The sequence below is a fragment of the Mytilus californianus genome, unplaced genomic scaffold (assembly GCF_021869535.1).
Source record: "Mytilus californianus isolate M0D057914Y unplaced genomic scaffold, xbMytCali1.0.p SCAF_14, whole genome shotgun sequence".
Taxonomy (NCBI): Eukaryota; Metazoa; Mollusca; class Bivalvia; order Mytilida; family Mytilidae; genus Mytilus; species Mytilus californianus.
The window spans coordinates 33,863,486-33,885,623 of NW_026262626.1; the positions used below are offsets into that span (position 1 = coordinate 33,863,486).

Sequence of the window (22,138 nt, forward strand, 5' to 3'; positions counted from 1 at the left end):
TGTTGTAAGGACAATAACTCCAACAAGATGTCAATTGACAATTTTGCTCATGTGGACTTATGTGTAGATTTTCTTTTCTTGATATTTTTGCAGTTTACAGTATATCTCAATCTAAAAGATACATGTATTAAGGTCTTCATCAGCACCTCATTAGGAACATTTATGCCATGTTTGGTTTCATACCATTCAGTGCTCCTCTAGAAAAAGCATTTGTATGTATTTCCCATAGGGTCTTATTTTAAATTAAGTCCCCTGCTGGCGGCCATCTTGGATGATGGTTCGGCTACAAAGTAACAACACTTGATCAGTACCTCATAAGGAACATTCATGCCATGTTTGGTTTCATTCTATTCAGTGGTTCTCTAAAAGAAAACATTTGTATGTATTTCCCATAGGGTCCTATGTTAAACTTACTGCCCCTGCTGGCAGCCATCTTGGATGACAAATCAGCTACAAAGTAACAACACTTGGTCAGCACCTTAAAAGAAACATTCATACCATGTTTGGTTTCAATCCATTAAGCGGTTTTCTAGAATAAGAAATTTGTATATATTTCCCAAAGGTTCCTTTGTTAAACTAAGTCCCCCATTGGCAACCATCTTGGTTAATGGATTTGCTACAAAGTAACAACACTTGATCAGCACCTCATAAGGAACATTCATGCCATGTTTGGTTTCATTCCATTCAGTGTTCTCTAAAAGAAGACATTTGTATGTATTGTCCATAGGGTCTTATGTTAAACAAAGTCCCCCGCTGGTGGCCATCTTGGATGATTGATCGCCTACAAATTAACAACACTTGGTCAGCACCTCATAAGGAACATTCATGCCATGTTTTATTTCATTCCATTTAGTGTTTCTCTAAAAGAAGAAATTTGTATGTATTTCCTATATAGACCAATGTTAAACTAAGTCCCCCTCTGGCTGCCATCTTGGATGATGGATCGGCTTCAAAGTAACAACACTTGGTCAGCACCTCATAAGGAACATTCATGCCATGTTTTATTTCATTCCATTCAGTGGTTCCCTAAAATAAGACATTTGTATGTATTTCCCATAGGGTCCTATGTTAAACTTAGTCCCCCTCTGGGGGCCATCTTGGATGATGGATCGGCTTCACAGTAACAACACTTGGTCAGCACCTCATAAGGATCATTCATGCCATGTTTGGTTTCATTCCATTCAGTGGTCCTCTAGAAGAATTTTTAAATGTAAAAAGTTAACGACGACAACGCCGGAAGCCAAGTGATGAGAAAAGCTCACTTGGCCCTTTGGGCCAGGTGAGCTAAAAAACATGCTATATTGTATATGTATAGGAAAGCTAGAACCTGTTAAATTTTTTCTGTTTCTGTAAGACAGGTTATGGATAAGAATCCTTGCCTCTTCAGTGTTTTGTGTCTTTTATTTGGTGTGTATACTTTTTGAATTAAGAGTGAACATGCTGAAATGTCTGGCCTGCTTAACTAACCATTGATTTTATGTTGAAAGTCTTAAAGTTAAAGGTTTTACTATAAGTATCACATAAACTTACTTTTTCTAAAGATCCATGACAATGAGGTCAATGTCAGATAAATCCTATCAGACAGACATGTACACCTTACAATTATTCCATTCACCAAATATAGTTGACCTATTGCTTATGGTAATTGAAAAACAGACCAAAACACAAAAACTGAACATTGACCAATTAACCCCAAAAAAATGAAATCAAGGTCAGATGAAACCTGCCTGACAGACATGCACCCCTTACAATCATTCCATTCACCACATAAAGTTGACCTACTGCTAATACCATATAGCGGGTTATTTTCGCGGGTGTAAAATTTCGCGATTTAGAGGCAACAAAGTATACGAAAAATTTTGGCGGATACTGAAATGGTTCTAGTTAAAAAGTTGTAAAAATTGACAAACAAGGGTCTATTGTTATGGTTAAATGCTTGTTTTTCCTGCATGAATTTTTTTTATTTATTATATTTTGATATAGTTAATCAATAGAATACCGGTACATAGTTATTTTTCACAGGTGTACAAACTTCTTGTAAATGTTACGGTTGATCAGTTACGAAATTGACCGGACCTTTGATGTACTAATTAGATTATAAAATTTGTAAGGGTTCCGCGGAACCCAGTGTCTCGCCTACTTTTTCTGTTAATCGCAGGCTCAACAAAAATGAGGAAGTAAATCAATAAAAATATTCCTCTTGATACTATCTTTTGATTGAAAGAAGCTTCTGTCCAAGTTTGGTAAAAATCCAGGATAGTTTATGAATCTAATAAATGTTTAAAAACTTTAACTGCAGACTGAATGTAATGTTAACTGAAAGAAAACAAAATTTCCTTCTAGATACTAGCATTTGATCATAAACAAGCTTCTGTCCAAGTTTGGTACAAATCCAAAATAGTGTAAGAAAGTTATTAAAATTTTAAAAACTTTAACCACAGAGTGAATATGTTGTTTCCTGGCAAAAAATCTAAGTCCATTTAAAAGTAAAATACGGAAAAAATGGATTTAATTTTTTACAAAATTTCCTTCTAGATACTAGCTTTTGATCATAAACAAGCTTCTGTCCAAGTTTGGTACAAATCCAAAATAGTATAAGAAAGTTATTAAAATTTTAAAAACTTTAACCACAGAGTGAATGTGTTGTTTCCTGGCAGGAAATCTAAGTCCATTTAAAAGTAAAATAAGGAAAAAATGGATTTATTTTTTTACAAAATTTACTTCTAGATACTATCTTATGATCATAAACAAGCTTCTGTCCAAGTTTGGTACAAACCCAGGATAGTTTAAGAAAGTTATTAAAATTTTAAAAACTTTAACCACAGAGTGAATGTAATATTTCCCGGCAGAAAAACTAAGTCCATTTATAAGTAAAATACGGAAAAAAGGGAATTCTATTTTTACAAAATTTACTTCTGGATACTATCTTATGATCATAAACAAGCTTCTGTCTAAGTTTGGTAGAAATCCAGGATAGTTTAAGAAAGTTATTAAAATTTCAAAAACTTTAACCACAGAGTGAATATTTGTGGACGCCGCCGCCGCCGACGACGCAGACGGAATGTAGGATCGCTATGTCTCGCTTTTTCGACTAAAGTCGAAGGCTCAACAAAAATCATCATGAGTGACTTGCAACTCTTATATAATTTGACACTAATTAATAAGGATAAAATACCTGACATCGTACCTTACACTCTTATATTATTATTTATTTTATTATGTAACCAATAAACTAATTAACACCTGATAGCCAGTGAACAATGACCATTGGCATTTATGTTGTTTAATTTATCAAAAACTGTGATTGATCTGTCGAACGGGGAAAAATAGATAGTTTACAAAACACTTTAACTTAGAAAGTATGGAACGATGCATAAATTTTCGTGGAATTTATTTTCGTGATTTCTCCTGACCTGCCAAAATAAGCGAAAATAAACACCTTGCGAAAATAACCCGCTATTTGGTAGTATCTGAGAAACAGACCTAATCCCGTAAATTTAACCTTGATCACTGATCCATGAAATGGAGGTCAAGGTCAGGTGAACCCTCTCTGATGGACATGTAGAGCCCATATACCAAATATAGTTATCTTATCACTCATAATAAGTGAGAAATTCACATGACAAAAAAATAAAAAATGTGTTCAAGTAGTCACTGAACCATGAAAATGAGGTCAATTACAAAGGACATATGACAGTTGGAAACGTCGTAACATAAGGTATCTGCATACAAGGTATGAAGCATCCAGGTCTTCTACCTTCTGAAATATAAAGCTTTATATAAATAGTCTACACTGACAATTTTTATTCCTATTTCTTGACCTGGAAGACGGAAGGATGCATCCCACTATAGTCTGCATGTAGAGTGGAGTCAGTGAACCCCAGTGAGAAAATTAACCAAAAAAGTGCTTAAGTCGCAGTAAAACTAAGTATGGCAGTCTAAAGAAGGTAATTTCCACCAAAAATCTAGAATTTTCCAATTTTTTCCCTTCACCAGGACCTACAACCGAAGTAGTTGTTCCCTAAGCATATTACAAACCATCAGTAGTTATATGCCTGCGAGTTTACACTATTTTTGGGAAGTTTTAGGCCTTTGTACTGTGTGTGCCAGACACAGAAGGGAAGCCAACCCCTCTGAAGAAAACATGTTTTATCAGATTTCAATTTTTAAATTTCATATTTGGGCACAAACTCCACCTTAAACCTGAGAAACATGACAACAAATAGCCTCCAGTTGAGGAAATATGAATCAATTTCGAAATACATACCATACAGTTGACCTCTAAAAGTATGGAGAGCAACTGGGCCAAATAAACCACAAGAGTGCACACGCTGATATGTCTCGCCTTCTTAACTAATCATTGATATTATGTTGATAGTCCTAAATATAAAGCTTTATTACAACTGTCACATAAACTTAACATTAACCAAGTAAACTAAACATTGACCAATGAACCATGAAAATGAGGTCAAGGTCAGATGAACCATGCTAGGCAGGCATGTACAGCTAACAATTCTTCCATACAACAAATATAGTTGACCTATTGCTTATAGTTTAAGAAAAACAGACCAAAACACAAAAACTTAACACTGAGCAATGAACCTTGAAAATGAGGTCAAGGTCAAATAAAACCTGCGTGACTGACATATAGATTATAAAATATTTCCATACACCAAATATAGTTGAACTATTGCATATAGTATTAGAAAAAAAGACCAAAACTCAAAAACTTAACTTTGACCACTGAACCATGAAAATGAGGTCAAGGTCAGATGACACCTGCCAGGTCGAGGTCAAGTGAAAACTGTCTGACGGGCATGAGGACCTTGCAAGGTACGCACATACCAAATATAGTTATCCTATTACTTACAATAAGAGAGAATTTAACATTACAAAAAATCTTAACTTTTTTTTCAAGTAGTCACTGAACCATGAAAATGAGGTTAAGGACATTGGACATGTGACTGACGGAAACCTCGTAACATTAGGCATCCATATACAAAGTATGAAGCATCCAGACATTCCACCTTCTAAAACCGCCGCCGCCGCCGGATCACTATCTCTATGTCGAGCTTTCTGCGACAAAAGTTGCAGGCTCGACAAAAACAGTATTTTGGGTAGAGGCAATAATATTACAGCCCACAGGTAAGGAGTACTAACAGGGAATAAAATTTTGTCTATTTTGACAACATTTTTAATGTAGTTTCACAGTTGAAACTGAAATATGCAAATCAAGTAAAAGACAATTATTGCTGTTCATATCAGATTTATCTATATTCAGTTCCCTGGTGTAAATTTCAGCACAACAATTAGAGAATCCTTGAATATTTAAAGCAAAAATACATGTATCATCAAGTGTTCTTAAATTTTCTATTAAATAGACTTAAGACAGATCTTTACTGAATAATAAACTGTGATTCATAATAATACAGGTACAAACTGATATTAAAGGTAGCTTCCTATCATATGTCATTTACAGGACTTCAGTATCCCCCCCGACATAGATGAACTAGGAAATCATTTTAATTCTTCTGCAAATATAAATGTAAAAGGTATGGAATTAACTTTTGTGCACTGTACTCTTTTACCTTCAGCGCTCCTTATATCTCTGGACAAAGCCTCTTCAAGACTAGGGCCAAACAGAATTCTGCAGTATTGGGATGATAGACCTAAAATATAAATCAAGTTTGAATAAAATGCTCCGCAGGGAGCAGCTTGATACGACCGCAGAGGTCGAACCCTGAACAGTTGGGGCAAGTATGGACACAACATTCAAGCTTGATACAGCTCTGAATTTGGATTGTGATTAAATATTTGACACAGCATAGGTTTCTGACACAGAATGAATGTGGTCTAAGAACTTAAAAATTTTAAATTGGACATTCACCTATTATGGTCCAATATCCAAAATCTAAATACATGGTTAGATTCAGCATATCAAAGAACCCCAAGAATTCAATTTTTGATGAAATCAAACAAAGTTTAATTTTGGACCCTCTTGACCTCAATGTGGACAAAGTTGATAATGGGGCCCAAAAATCAAAAATCTAAATACATGGTTAGATTCAGCATATCAAAGAACCCCATATATTCAATTTTTGTTGAAATCAAACAAAGTTTAATTTTGGACCCCGATTTGGACCAACTTGAAAACTGGGCCCATAATCAAAAATCTAAATCCTTGTTTAGATTCAGCATATCAAAGTACCCTAAGAGTTAAATTTTTGTTAAAATCAAACTAAGTTTAATTTTGGACCCTTTGGACCTTAATGTAGACCAATTTGAAAACAGAACCAAAAATTAAGAATCTAAATACACGGTTAGATTCGGCATATCAAAGAACCCCAATAATTCAATTTTTGATGAAATCAATCAAAGTTTAATTTTAGACCCTTTGGACCTCAATGTGGACCAATTTAAAAACGGGCCCAAAATCCAAAAACTTAATACACGGTTAGAATCAGCATATTAAAGAACCCCTAGAATTCAAGAATAAAAACCCCATTGAAATTGGTCAAAAATTAAGCAATTTATACGAAGTATCTTCTTTTGCACAATACTGTGCAATTGAATATTTCTTGCTATTGCGCAATACTGTACAATTGACAATTTCTTGCTATTGCGCAATATTGTGCTATTGGATATTTCTTGCTATTACACAATACTGTGCAATTGAAGATTTCTTGCTATTGCGCAATACTGTGCAATTGAAGATTTCTTGCTATTGTGCAATACTGTGCAATTGAAAATTTCTTGCTATTGCACAATACTTATTATACAATAATTTACACATCCTGTTTGGTGTGTATCTCCTACCATATCATTATTATTTGCTTTTAAATATAAAACAGAAATAACCAACTTAAAATGGAAAATTTTAAAAGAAAAAAAAAAATCCCCCCCCCCCCAAATTTTTTGAACCCCCTTATGATTCATCACCCCCAAACTCAATCCCAGCCTTCCCTTTGTGATATGGAACCTTGTAGTACAATTTCAGAAAGATCCATACACTTGAACACAAGTTATTATCATGAAACTAGAAAAATGCTTGTTTTTTGCCCCTTTTTTGGCCCCTAATTCCTAACATTTTGAGGCAATTACCCCCAAAATCAATCCCAGCATTCCCTGTGTGATATGGAACCTTGTGGTACAATGTCAAAGAGATCCATACACTAACACACAAGTTATGTCTGGAAGTTACAATAATGCTTATTTTTGGCCCCTAATTCCTTAACTGTTGGTACCATAACCCCCAAAATCAATCTTAACCTTCCTTTTGTGGTATTGAACCTTATGGTAAAATTTCATAGAGATCCATTCACTTAAACTAAAGTTAGAGTGCGAAAACCAATGTGTCTTCGGACAACAACGACGCCAACGTCATACCAATATACGACTGCAAAAATTGTTTGCGGTCGTATAAAAATAGAATCATTAAGCTAAACAATCACTCTTAGTCTAAAAATCAATTAAAAGATGATCATTCAAAGCACTGTACATTATATTGTTGTATATACTTATTGTCTCCCTAGTGTTCTCAATGCCAGTACTGATTGATTTCTCTCCTTAGCGTCCTCAATACCAGTAATCCATAATGGTCTCAATACCAGTAATGATTGATTTCTCTCCCTAGTGTTCTCAATACCAGTAATGATTGATTTCTCTCCCTAGTGTTCTCAATACCAGTAATGATTGATTTCTCTCCCTAGTGTTCTCAATACCAGTAATGATTGTTTTCTCTCCCTGGTGTTCTCAATACCAGTAATGATTGATTTCTCTCCCTAATGGTCTCAATGCCAGTAATGATTGATTTCTCTCCCTAGTGTTCTCAATGCCATTAATGATTGATTTCTCTCCCTAGTGTTCTCAATACCAGTAATGATTGATTTCTCTCCCTAATGGTCTCAATGCCAGTAATGATTGATTTCTCTCCCTAGTGTTCTCAATGCCAGTAATGATTGATTTCTCTCCCTAGTGTTCTCAATACCAGTAATGATTGATTTCTCTCCCTAGTGTTCTCAATACCAGTAATGATTGTTTTCTCTCCCTAGTGTTCTCAATACAAGTAATGATTGATTTCTCTCCCTAGTGTTCTCAATACCAGTAATGATTGATTTCTCTCCCTAATGGTCTCAATGCCAGTAATGATTGATTTCTCTCCCTAATGGTCTCAATGCCAGTAATGATTGATTTCTCTCCCTAGTGTTCTCAATGCCAGTAATGATTGATTTCTCTCCCTAGTGTTCTCAATACCAGTAATGATTGATTTCTCTCCCTAGTGTTCTCAATACCAGTAATGATTGTTTTCTCTCCCTAGTGTTCTCAATACCAGTAATGATGGATTTCTCTCCCTTATGGTCTCAATGCCAGTAATGATTGATTTCTCTCCCTTGTTTACAATACCAGTAATGATTGATTTCTCTCCCTAGTGGTCTCAATATTTCTCTCCCTAGTGATCTCACTACCAGGAATGTTAAAATTATTTTTCCAGTGTCAGTTTATGGCATTGAATATAATATTGTAACCATACACACTTGTAATAATTATTGTTTCCAAAAAAAAAACAAGTACCCTTTGTTTTCTAAGTTTTCTGAAAACATAGAAACAGGAACAGGAAGACCTAAATATTGCCTTAAATATGGAACTATATTCTATCAAATATAATAAACTGCTTCACTGAGCACAGCTGGATACGCCCGCAGAGGTCCAACCCTGAACAGTTGGGGCAAAAATGGACACCATATTCAAGCTTGATACAGGTCTGAATTTGGATTGTAATTAAATATTTGATATATTATAGGTTTTTGAATAAATGTAATCAAAGAACTTGAAATTGGTTATATGAAAGATTTCTTGCTGTTGTGCAATACACTGTGCTGTTGCACAATACTTAGTAAATCTGTTGTCAGACTATAAACAAATAAAATCTTATAACTCTGAAATGTAAAATTGAAAATTTATAAAAATCAAAAGGGAGCTTACAAAAATAGATATAAACAATTTACCAAAGTCTCATAAAAAATGCTGAAAGCATATTTTAGTTATTGTCTGAAAACTGGAAAATTCCCCTTTTTGTAATGAATAAAACCCCATAAATATATATTCTGAAATTTATAAAAATCAAAAGGGAGCTCATGTCGATAGAAATAAACAATTCACCAAAGTTTCTTGCAAATTGGTGAAATTGTTTTTGAGTTATTGTCTGAAAACCGGAAAATCACCCCTTTTTTAATGAATAAAACCCCAAAACTCGGAAATGGTAAATCCGAAATTTATAAAAAACGAAAGGAGGCTCACTTCAATAGATATGAACAATTCACAAAAGTTTCATGTAAATTGGTGAAATTTTTTTGAGTTATTGTCTGAAAACTGGAAATCCCCCCTTTTTTAATGAATAAAACCCCAAAACTCTGAAACGGTAAATCCGAAATTTATGAACAATTGACGAAAGTTTCATGCAAATTGGAGAAATTGTTTTAGAGTTATTGTCCGAAAACTGGAAAATCTCCCCTTTTTTAATGAATAAAACCCCCAAACTCGAAAATGGTAAATCTGAAATTTATAAAAAACGAAAGGGAGCTCACGTCAATAGATATATACAATTCACCAAAGTTTCATGCATATTAGTTAAAGCATTTTTGAATTAATGACTGACATGTTGACGGACGGACAGACGGTCAGCGGTATACCATAATACGTAACGTAAACAAGCGTATAAAAACCAACATTTACATTCTAAAACAAGAAATGATTGTAACAGGATGCTGTTACGAAGTCTCCCAAACGAAGCTCCTATAATTCGTAATTCCAAAAGTCGCTTGACATTGAGCAAAGTCCAGTGAAAATTGGTTTGGTAGAGTAAAGTTATATGCATTAATGATGCCTGGGGACTGACCCTATACGTCATTCAAATATTCGAGACATGACCAACAGGAATATATATGGTTTAGGGGTGGGGATCTCGACCATTTACAAGATATTAGAATATTGGGGGTGGGGGGAACCCCTGGGGACTGACCCTATACGTCATTCAAATGTTCGAGACATGACGAACAGGAATATATATGGTTTAGGGGTGGGGATCTCAACCATTTACAAGATATTAGAACATTGGGGGTGGGGGGAACCCCTGGGGTCTGACCCTATACGTCATTCAAATGTTCGAGACATGACAAACAGGAATATATATGGTTTAGGGGTGGGGATCTCGACCACTTACAAGATATTAGAACTTTCTTAAATGGTAGGGGGTGGGGGTGACCCCTGGGGACTAACCCTGTATATCATTCAAACCATCTCAGGGGTTAAAAAAATTTGTTACAGCTCACTAGCCCAGGACTTATTGGTAGCAGGATTTTACTAGCCCTGTTGAAAGAGCTGCTAGCCCATCAAAACTGACCTGCTAGCCCGAGTTTACCTTACAAATTTAGAGTGGGTGTCCCTTGTTTTGAATGCGGCATTATACACGGTATTTGATAAAATAAATCAAATAAATTTTTGTTTTATTAATTATAACAAGGATCTCTAGACATCTTTTTGGATATCCCTTGTACTATGGGTTGTTAAATATTTTCGGGCACAGAAAACATGTTCATTGATATTGTCATGTTAAACCAGTGGTTCAATTCGTATATTTGTTGTTCCCACATACAAAGCAGACTTTTTATAAGCGTGATCAGGAAAATAACGGCAATATTCACAAAACATCATCTCTTGTTTATCATCAGTAACAGTCGACCTTATCCATGGGGAATCTTTCTGTCCACGACACTATAAATGTTTTTTTCCGCTTTTCCTGGTCGTATTTGGCATTTTTTGGGATAAATTTCAGCCTCATTACCCCCTTCATCTACAGTTTTTCGTTTTGAAACTGACAAAGTTCCTGCGGTGGCCGTACTAAAATGTTTAGAAATAATTTGTGCATGGTTTCAAGCTCAAATTAACAGCTGTCCGACAAGACAGGTCAATATCGATCATTACATCATACACCCAAGTACCATTAATTGAAAATCTCGGCATAAGCAATGTACAATACCCCCTGTACTGAGAAATTGATATTGAAAGTACGTGAATTGCGATCAATACATGATACCGGTCCACCCAGAGATAGTTGTTCTATTTTAAAAACATGTACAAAATCGGTTCAAATTCTTGGAATCCCGGATGACGTACGTAATTGAATCTGATTGGCTAAGATATAATAGTGATGAGGGGATTTTCCACTTACTATTTTGGAAATGCCAAGAATTGTTTGTTACTAGTTCGTCGGGCATATTCGGTTACAAGTTTTAATTGCCCGAAGTGTAAAAGTCTAGTCCCGGGCGTCGGGCTAGTGGATTTTTTAACCCCTGCATCTTTGCATGACAAACCAGAATATATAGAGTTTAGGGGTGGGGATCTTGACCACTTACAAGATATTAGAACTTTCTCAAATGGCAGGGGGTCGGGATGACCCCTTGGGACTAACCCTGTATATCATTCAAACCATCTTAGCATGACAAACCAGAATATATATGGTTTAGGGGTGGGGTTCTTGACCACTTACAAGATATTAGAACTTTCTTAAATGGCAGGGGGTGGGGTGACCCCTGGGGACTAACCCTGTATTTCATTTAATGTGCTTTATCATTTAGAACATTTTCAATTAAAAAGATTGTGTCTATCACAAACGGTTTTCAATTTATAATCATTTGAAAATTTAAAAAAATAAAATCCCATGGGGTTCATAGTAAAACCCTCCTTTCTTTTTGCCCCTCAAAGTACCCCTTTACAAACCCCATTGCTCAAACAAAACCCTGATTGCACCACTAGACATGTTAGTCTTACATATTGTTGAACCCTAAGTTAATCTGAAAAGAGGTTTTGGAGAACGGGTGCGGACAAGTTCAAATTTAAAAGCGCGGAAGAAAAAGAAGAAGAAGAAGAGACTTAATTAGCAGAGTTAAATAGGTAGTATCTAGGATTTTCACAAAAAAATAGTTTACTAGGCTTTTTTTTCAAGGATGTAGTACATTTTGTATATAAGATACTCATAAACTATATACCAATTTTCAAATCAATATCTTCAAGCATGATGAAAAAAAGTGCGGAAAACTTATTTCTTTGAGGCGACAACTCTCTATTTATTTAAAACTTATGGTTAATGAAATAAAACAAATTGAGGTTTGATATATTCCTCGATGTTTGGCATTGAAAACTATTATAAACAAGAAATGATTGTAACAGGATGCTGTTACGAAGTCTCCCAAACGAAGCTCCCATAATTCGTAATTCCCAGGGTCGCCTGACATTGGGCAATGTCCAGTGAAAATTGGTTTGGTCCAGTAAAGTTATATGCATTAGTGATGCCTGGGGACTAACCTTGTATATCATTCAAATCATCTTGGCATGACAAACCAGAATATATATGGTTTAGGGGTGGGGATCTCGACCATTTACAAGATACTAGAACATTGGGGGTGGGGAGGAACCCCTGGGGACTGGCCCTATATGTCATTCAAATGTTCATTACATGGCGAACAGGAATATATATGGTTTAGGGGTGGGGATCTCAACTATTTACAAGATATTAGAACATTGGGGGTGGGGGGAACCCCTTGGGACTGACCGTATACGTCATTTAAATGTTCGAGAAATGACAAATAGGAATATATATGGTTTAGGGGTGGGGATCTAAACCATTTACAAGATATAAGAATTTTCTTAAATGGCAGGGGTGGGGGTGACCCCTGGGGACTAACCCTGTATTTCATTTGATATGCTTTATCATGACAAACCAGAATATATATGGTTTAGAGGTGGGGATCTCGACCATTTACAAGATATTAGAATTTTCTCAAATGGCAGGGGGTCAGGATGACCCCTGGGGACTAACCCTGTATATCATTCAAACCATCTTAGCATGACAAACCAGAATATATATGGTTTAGGGGTGGGGATCTTGACCACTTACAAGATATTAGAACTTTCTTAAATGGCAGGGGGTGGGGTTGACCCCTGGGGACAAACCCTGTATTTCATTTGATGTGCTTTATCATGACAAACCAGAATATATATGGTTGAGGGGTGGGGATCTCGACCATTTACAAGATATTAGAATTTTCTCAAATGGCAGGGGGTCAGGATGACCCCTGGGGACTAACCCTGTATATCATTCCAACCATCTTAGCATGACAAACCAGAATATATATGGTTTAGGGGTGGGGATCCTGACCACTTACAAGATATTAGAACTTTCTTAAATGGCAGGGGGTGGGGGTGCCCCCTGGGGACTAACCCTGTATTTCATTTGATGTGCTTTATCATGACAAACCAGAATATATATGGTTTAGGGGTGGGGATCTCGACCATTTACAAGATATTAGAACTTTCTCAAATGGCAGGGGGTCGGGATGACCCCTGGGGACTAACCCTGTATATCATTCAAACCATCTTAGCATGACAATCCAGAATATATATGGTTTAGGGGTGGGGATCTTGACCACTTAGAAGATATTAGAACTTTCTTAAATGGCAGGGGATGGGGGTGACCCCTGGGGACTAACCCTGTATATCATTTGATGTGCTTTACCATGACAAACCAGAATATATATGGTTTAGGGGTGGGGATCTCTACCATTTACAAGATATTAGAACTTTCTCAAATGGCAGGGGGTCGGGATGACCCCTGGGGACTAACTCTGTATATCATTCAAACCATCTTAGCATAACAAACCAAAATATATATGGTTTAGGGGTGGGGATCTTGACCACTTACAAAGTATTAGAACTTTCTTAAATGGTAGGGGGTGGGGTTGACCCCTGGGGACTAACCCTGTATTTCATTTAATGGGCTTTATCATTGAGAACATTTTCAATTAAAAAGATTGTGTCTATCACAAACGGTTTTCAATTAATAATCATTTGAAAATTTAAAAAAATAAAATCCCATAGGGTTCTATAGTAAAACCCTCTTTTCTTTTTGCCCCTCAAAGTACCCCTTTATAAACCCCATTGCACAAACAAAACCCTGATTGCACCACTAGACATGTTAGTCTAACATATTGTGAAACCCTAAGTTAATCTGACAAGCGGTTTTGGAGAACGGGTGCGGACAAGTTCAAATTTAAAAGCGGCGGAAGAAGAAGAAGAAGAAGAAGAAGAAGAAGAAGAAGAAGAAGAAGAAGAAGAATAATAATAATAATAAGAACTGAGCAAAAACAATAAGTCTTCCCAAACTTTGTTTGGGAGACTTAATTACTACCAGTATGTGGTTTGCGAGGATAGACTAGCAATTGTCCAAGACTTATAATAACAGGAAGATGAGTATTATCTATTCATGATCCTTTTATAAAATTAGAGATGCATATTTTATTTTTGTAGGAAAATATGTCAGTTTTCCAATGGCACGTGTGTCGACTTCCCTCTCCAAAACATATAGTTATAATTGGCAAAGTCAATTCTTTTGATTTCGGTATGTGAAACAAGTCACCTCCCCCTCAAAATAAAATCAGATAAAAAGTTTAAGGTTCAGGTGCACAACTTCATGTCCCACCTAAAGAATAATCAGTGAAAGTTTCTGGGAATTCCGTTGATTTGTTTTCAAGGAGTCGAGCCAATCTGTAGTCATACACAAATTTTGAGGGTCTAGTTAACAGAAGGCTAGAGCGTTTTTGACAACAATTTAGCAACAAACTATTTTTCTTAAAATCAATATCAGTATAAAACGATCATGCGATTGCAAAAACAGGATTTTTATATTGCGTACTGGACATGAGCTATATTGAATTGGCACTGTTATTCCTGCTTCCCTCTGTCTGTCAGAAAATTGTATAAAAGAGCAAACCAACAACTTCATTATATATTTGCTAGTTTACAAAATCACAAGTAATGAAATGAAAAAGTGAGAAATGTTTGAGCAAACTGATTTAAATACAAAGTTGAGGTTTCAAATTGTTTCTACTCTGAAAGTCTGTTTATGAGTTTGTTGCCTGGGGTATAAATAAATTGTGATCAAGCATATTTCGAATATGATAGCCAATGAATGACCAAACAATATAAACCAGTGTAATTGATTTTCCAAAACGGTCTTAGTTCGGAATTAACAAATACGAATATAGCTTAGGGTTTTGAACTATTTTCAAACTGGCTACAAACAAATAATAATAATTCATTTCATAAACTTCTTCAAAACAAAGACTGTTTTCACATTTACATTTCTACTTTAGCCAGGAAGCTACCTCTAATTTCCAAAATAGCACCTCAGAATGGAACAAACCGTGGTTGCCTCTTATTTAGCATGTTGTACCATCTGATTTAAATATAGAGATATGGTTTCATTATCCTCATATGCTTATATGTACGAGCACGCAAGTTAACATCGATCTGAATTTTAATCAGATTGCATGTTGTAATGTTATCTATCGGAAGAGAGAGGGATTGGAGAGAGGGAAATAATTTCTTTAACAAGAAAATTATACCCCACATAAGACAGCAGCTTCATTAAGAATCCATGTCAGTTTTTCTACATTTTTATATTAAAATAAAATGCTTCGCTGAGCGCAGCCTGATACTACCACAGTGTTCGAACCCTGAACAGTTGGGGCAAATTTGGACACAATATTCAAGTTTGATACTATCTGAATATGGATTCCCATCAAATTTTTGACATAATATAGGTTTCTGACACAAAATAAATGTGGTCAAAGATCTTACAAATCTAATGCACAATACTGTGCAATTGAAGATTTCTTCTTGAAACTTTTCAAAAGTTTGAAATTTTGAAAATTTTGAAAAAAAAATATGAACCCTTAAAAATAAAAAAGGAAACCCCCCCTTCCCCCCAAACTTTTTGAATCCCCCTTTTAGCATTAACCATCAAACTCAATTGCAGTCTTTTCTTTGTAGTATGGAACCTTGTAGTACAATTTTAGAGAGATCCATACACTTAATCACAAGTTACTGTCTGGAAACTAGAAAAAAAAAAAAATTTTAACCATAAAAGCCCATTTAAATACATGATTAAAGAATTCAAAAATAGAAAATGACATCATAGTCATGGCTAAAATTAAAAAAACTTCATCAGCAACTTTTAATAGTAATATCTAAAAATAAAATTCCTTCATCAGCATTTAAAAGTAATTTCTAAAAATAAATTGACAGCTAGGACTTTGCAACCATAAAAACCCTTTTAATACATCATAAAAGTATTAAAATAGAAAATGACATCATAATCATGCCTAAAATTAAAACATTTTCATCAGCAACATTAAATAGTAATATCTAAAAATAAAATTCCTTCACATACATAATCATGGCTAAAATTAAATAATTTTTAAAATAGAAAATGACATCATAACCATGCCTAAAATTAATAAAATGCTCCGCAGGGCGCAGCTTGATACGACCGCAGAGGTCGAACCCTGAACAGTTGGGGCAAGTATGGACACAACATTCAAGCTTGATACAGCTCTGAATTTGGATTGTGATTAAATATTTGACACAGCATAGGTTTCTGACACAGAATGATTGTGGTCTTAAGAACTTAAAAATTTTAAATTGGACATTCACCTATTATGGTCCAATATCCAAAATCTAAATACATGGTTAGATTCAGCATATCAAAGAACCCCATATATTCAATTTTTGTTGAAATCAAACAAAGTTTAATTTTGGACCCCGATTTGGACCAACTTGAAAACTGGGCCCATAATCAAAAATCTAAACACATGTTTAGATTCAGCATATCAAAGAACCCTAAAAATTCAATTTTTGTTAAAATCAAACTAAGTTTAATTTTGGACCCTTTGGACCTTTATGTAGACCAATTTGAAAACGGAACCAAAAATTAAGAATCTAAATACACGGTTAGATTCAGCATATCAAAGAACCCCAATAATTCAATTTTTGATGAAATCAAACAAAGTTAAATTTTGGACCCTTTGGACCTCAATGTGGACCAATTTAAAAACGGGGCCCGAAATCCAAAAACTTAATACATGGTTAGATTCAGCATATGAAAGAACCCCATATATTCAATTTTTGTTGAAATCAAACAAAGTTTAATTTTGGACCCCGATTTGGACCAACTTGAAAACTGGGCCCATAATAAAAAATCTAAATACATGGTTAGATTCAGCATATTAAGGAACCCCATATATTCAATTTTTGTTGAAATCAATTAAAGTTTAATTTTGGACCCTGATTTGGACCAACTTGAAAACTGGGCCCATAATCAAAAATCTAAATACATGGTTAGATTCAGCATATCAAAGAACCCCATATATTCAATTTTTGTTGAAATCAAACTAAGTTTAATTTTGGACCCTTTGGACCTTTATGTAGACCAATTTGAAAACGGAACCAAAAATTAAGAATCTAAATACACGGTTAGATTCGGCATATCAAAGAACCCCAATAATTCAATTTTTGATGAAATCAAACAAAGTTAAATTTTGGACCCTTTGGACCTCAATGTGGACCAATTTAAAAACAGGGCCCAAAATCCAAAAACTTAATACATGGTTAGATTCAGCATATTAAAGAACCCCAAGAATTCAAGAATAAAACCCCATTGAAATTGATCAAGAAATAAGCAATTTATACGAAGTATATTCTTTTGCACAATACTGTGCAATTGAATATTTCTTGCTATTGCGCAATACTGTACAATTGACAATTTCTTGCTATTGCACAATATTGTGCTATTGGATATTTCTTGCTATTGCGCAATACTGTGCAATTGAAGATTTCTTGCTATTGCGCAATACTGTGCAATTGAAGATTTCTTGCTATTGTGCAATACTGTGCAATTGAAAATTTCTTGCTATTGCACAATACTTATTGTATAATAATTTACACATCCTGTTTGGTGTGTATCTCCTACCATATCATTATTATTTGCTTTTAAATATAAATCAGAAATAACCAACTTAAAATGGAAAATTTTAAAAGAAAAAAAAAAGGAAAAAAAGAAAAAAAAAGATAACCCCCCCCCCCCAAATTTTTTGAACCCCCTTATGATTCATCACCCCCAAACTCAATCCCAGCCTTCCCTTTGTGGTATGGTATCTTGCAGTACAATTTCAGAGAGATCCATACAATTGAACACAAGTTATTGTCTGGAAACTAGAAAAATGCTTATTTTTGGCCCCTTTTTGGCCCCCAATTCCTAAACGTTTCGGGCAATTACCCCCAAACTCAATTCCAGCTTTCCCTTTGTGATATGGAACCTTGTAGTACATTTTAAGAAATATCCAAACACTTACACACAAGTAATTGTCATGAAACTAGAAAAATGCTTGTTTTTTGCCCCTTTTTTGGCCCCTAATTCCTAAAATTTTGAGGCAATTACCCCCAAAATCAATTACAGCCTTCCCTATGTGATATGGAACCTTGTTGTACAATGTCAGAGAGATCCATACACTTACACACAAGTTATTGTCTGGAAGTTACAAAAATGCTTATTTTTGGCCCCTTTTTGGCCCCTAATTCCTTAACTGTTGGTACCATAACCCCCAAAATCAATCCCAACCTTCCTTTCGTGGTATTGAACCTTATGGTAAAATTTCATGGAGATCCATTCACTTAAACTAAAGTTAGAGTGCGAAAACCAATGTGTCTTCGGACGACTCCAGACGACGACGACATCGACGCCAACGTCATACCAATATACGACCAAAAAATTTTTAATTTTTGCGGTCGTTTAAAAAGCTTCTATCAGCAACATTAAATAGTAATATCTAAAAATAAAATTCCTTCACATACATAATCATGGCTATAATTAAATTACCTTTATTAAACATTTTTAAAATAGTAACTTCTAAAAATAAATTGACAGCTTATAACCTAAAGACAATACATTTCTTTATAAATAATTTACAAGCAGTGTAAGGGAGGTAATTTGACAATATGTGTTTGAATTACCCCCCTTACACTGCTTTAAAATTATGTTTTGTACTTAAGTAATTGTCCATTAACCTGGAAACCCTTGTTTTTCCCCCTTTTTTTGCCCCTAATTCCTAAACAGTTTGAGCCATAACCCCCAAAACAAATTCTTACCATCCCTTTGATATGGTAACTTTTGTTATAATTTCAGAGAGATCCATACACCATTTCACAAGTTATTGTCTGGAAACTAGAAAAATGCTTATTTGGGCCCCATTTTGGCCCCTAATTCCAGAACTGTTAGGACCATAACCCCCAAAATCAATCCAAAACCTTCCAATTGTGGTCATAAAATTAAACCTTATGGTAAAATTTCATAGAAATCCATACACTTAAACAAAAGTTATTGTCTGGAAACCAATGTGTCTTCGGACAACGACTACAACGTGATACCAATATACGACCGCAAAATTTTTGCGGTCGTATAAAAATAGGTAAAATCACGCTTCTTTATGTATCAGTTATCTGATCGTTCATGCCAAACAGGCACTTAGCTTCACGATTGGATTTCTTTTTTTAAAGAAAGCAACTTGTTATTAACTAGAGGCTCTCAAGAGCCTGTGTCGCACCTGTATTTACTGATGCTTTGGAAATCATGTAAAATAAGGTTAAAATCATAATTAATAGTATTAGATATAAGATATTATAATGATATCTAAGATAATAACAAAAAACTGCTAAATTTCTGTAAAATTACTAACTCAGGGGCAGCAACCCAACAACGGTTTGTTGGATTCGTCTGAAAATTTCAGGGCAGATAAATCTAAATCTGATGAACATTTTAGCCACATTTAGCCACCTGTCAGATTTGCTCTAAATGCTTTAGTTTCAGAGATATAAACCAAAAACTGCATTTTACCCCTATGTTCTATTTTTAACCAAGTTGGCCATGATGGTTGGAAGGCGGGGTCATCCGACAAATTTTTTAAACTAGATACCCTAATAATAATTATGGCCAAGTATGGTTAAATTTGTCTCAGTAGTTTCAGAGAAGAAGATTTTTGTAAAAGATTACAAAAATTTACGAAAAATTGTTAAAAATTGACTATAAAGGGCAATTACTCCTAAAGGGGTCGACTGACAATTTTGGTCATGTCGACTTATTTGTAGATCTTACTTTGCTGAACATTATTGCTGTTTACAGTTTATCTCTATCTATAATAATATTCAAGATAATAACCAAAAACTGCAAAATTTCCATAAAATTACCAATTCAGGGGCAGCAATCCAACAACAGGTTGTCAGATTTGTCTGAAAATTTCAGGGCAGATAGATCTTGACCTGATAATCAGTTTTACCCTATGTCAGATTTACTCTTAAATGCTTTGGTTTCAGAGATATAAGCCAAAATCTACATTTTACCCCTATGTTCTATTTTTAGCCATGGAGGCCATCTTGGTTGGTTGGCGGGGTCATCGGACATATTTTTTAAACTAAATACCCTAATGATGATTGTGCCAAGTTTGGTTAAATTTGGCCCAGTGGTTTCAGAGGAGAAGATTTTTGTAAAAAGCTAACAACGACGGACGACGGACGCCAAGTGATGAGAAAAGCTCACTTGGCCCTTTGGGCCAGGTGAGCTAATAATTAAACAACTTCCACTGTAATGTGGCATTGCATTTTGCTTTGTTCCAATAATCATATATTTTGTTTTATTTTTATTTACAAACATACTGTTATCATTGCACCATTCCTCAATGCAATACAAATCTTATTGTACCTTTGACTGCAGAGTTTGATAACAATTACCAGAAAGATGTAAAGTTGAATCATCAGCATATAAGTTGGTGCAAGAATTTTTCATATAGATAGGAAGGTAATTTATGTATAAAATAAACAGAAGATGCCCTAGCCTTGGGGGGCACCATACTTGATATGAAGTTTTTCAGAATGATCATTACCAATCTGTACTTGTTGAACATCAACATTATCAGATCCATAAATTTCAAGTTTTTTACAGAGAATATCAAGATCTACATCAAAGGCATTCTTAAAATTCAATAGGAATGCTAAATTAATGTACCCATCATTCATGTCCTGTACCCATTTATCTATGATATTGGTAAGGGCAGTTTAACAGAGAGTGTTCTTGTCTAATCCCAGACTGTGCTAGGTGCAAAAGATTAAGTCTTTTTAAAAAACTGTTTTGAAATACTACACTCAAGAATAAAGGTGTAATACCACCAAATCATAGTATGTCACATCCGGTTGCATACGAAAATAGGTCGAAAAAAATATTCCCTTGAATTTGACAGTTGTAGGTTATTAATCCTAAATTTTATTGCAGTAAAACATTTCTGGGTCATAAACATATATCTTGGGTATTTCAAAGCACCATTATTTTTTTATTTGGGGTTTTCTATAGAATATTTTGGAAACTTGATGTTACATGGCTACTAAAGCTTGTACACAGGTTAAAAAAGGGGGAAAATTTGATTGGTTAACTTCCAGTGATGGTTATTTTCTTATATGCAATGAAATGTTATGTGAAATTTTTTCTATAGTACTGGACAGGATAAAACTTTACTCATGCCAAGTATTTCTTTATTTGAAACAAAGATAAATTCTGCACAATTTTTTGAAAAGTGCAAATTTAACAAAGACTAATAGGGGAAAATCAATGGTGGTATTACACCTAAAACATAGAAATGACAAAAACAACTATTATTTGATAGTGCACCAAAGTGGTTTAAATTTATTTTTACACTGTACATTTTCTGTACATAAAATTTCATAAAATTTTCATTGATACAATATAACCTAACATTAATTTAAAATATTTTTTTGTGTAAATGTAAACAGTACTTATTTTTGGTCTCAAAAAGCAAGCACTAAAACTTGTGTAGGGATATCGACCTTGAAGAAAGAACTGTTTTTTCATCACTTGATCAATTTTCTTTTTAAAGTCTGAGTATCCTGAGGGAATCTGCATGAAAAATGTATTGTGTACATTAAAGCAACTTTTTAAAGATTATTGATAGATGATTTATTCATTTATCAATGAGTTTCAGTCAATTCCTTGCAAAAACTAACCAGTGCTACAAACAATTAGAGGCTCCAAGGAGCCAATATCACTTATCTGCAACCCATAGTCAGCATTTTCATGCATTTTCTGACCTTAACCATATTGAATCTTTAAACAGCCAAATTAATTATTCTAAATACTGTAATACATAGTGGAAAAATTTATAATTACTGTAATGTGCCAAAAAGA

At 34.6% G+C, this 22,138-nt stretch overlaps 1 protein-coding gene across 2 annotated transcripts in view; it reads right to left on the reverse strand.

The window, feature by feature from the left end:
* The window catches only part of LOC127724640 (nuclear pore complex protein Nup205-like), a 263,442-nt gene that overhangs the window by 39,371 nt on the left and 201,933 nt on the right, over positions 1–22,138 (reverse strand). Inside the window, exon 36 of one of the 2 annotated variants that reach the window (XM_052231663.1) lies at positions 5,589–5,669. The exons of the other annotated variant lie outside the window; for it this stretch is intronic. Coding sequence (XP_052087623.1) covers positions 5,589–5,669 — 81 coding nt within the window. The remainder of the gene's footprint in view (positions 1–5,588; positions 5,670–22,138) is intronic. 2 annotated transcript variants of the gene reach the window in all.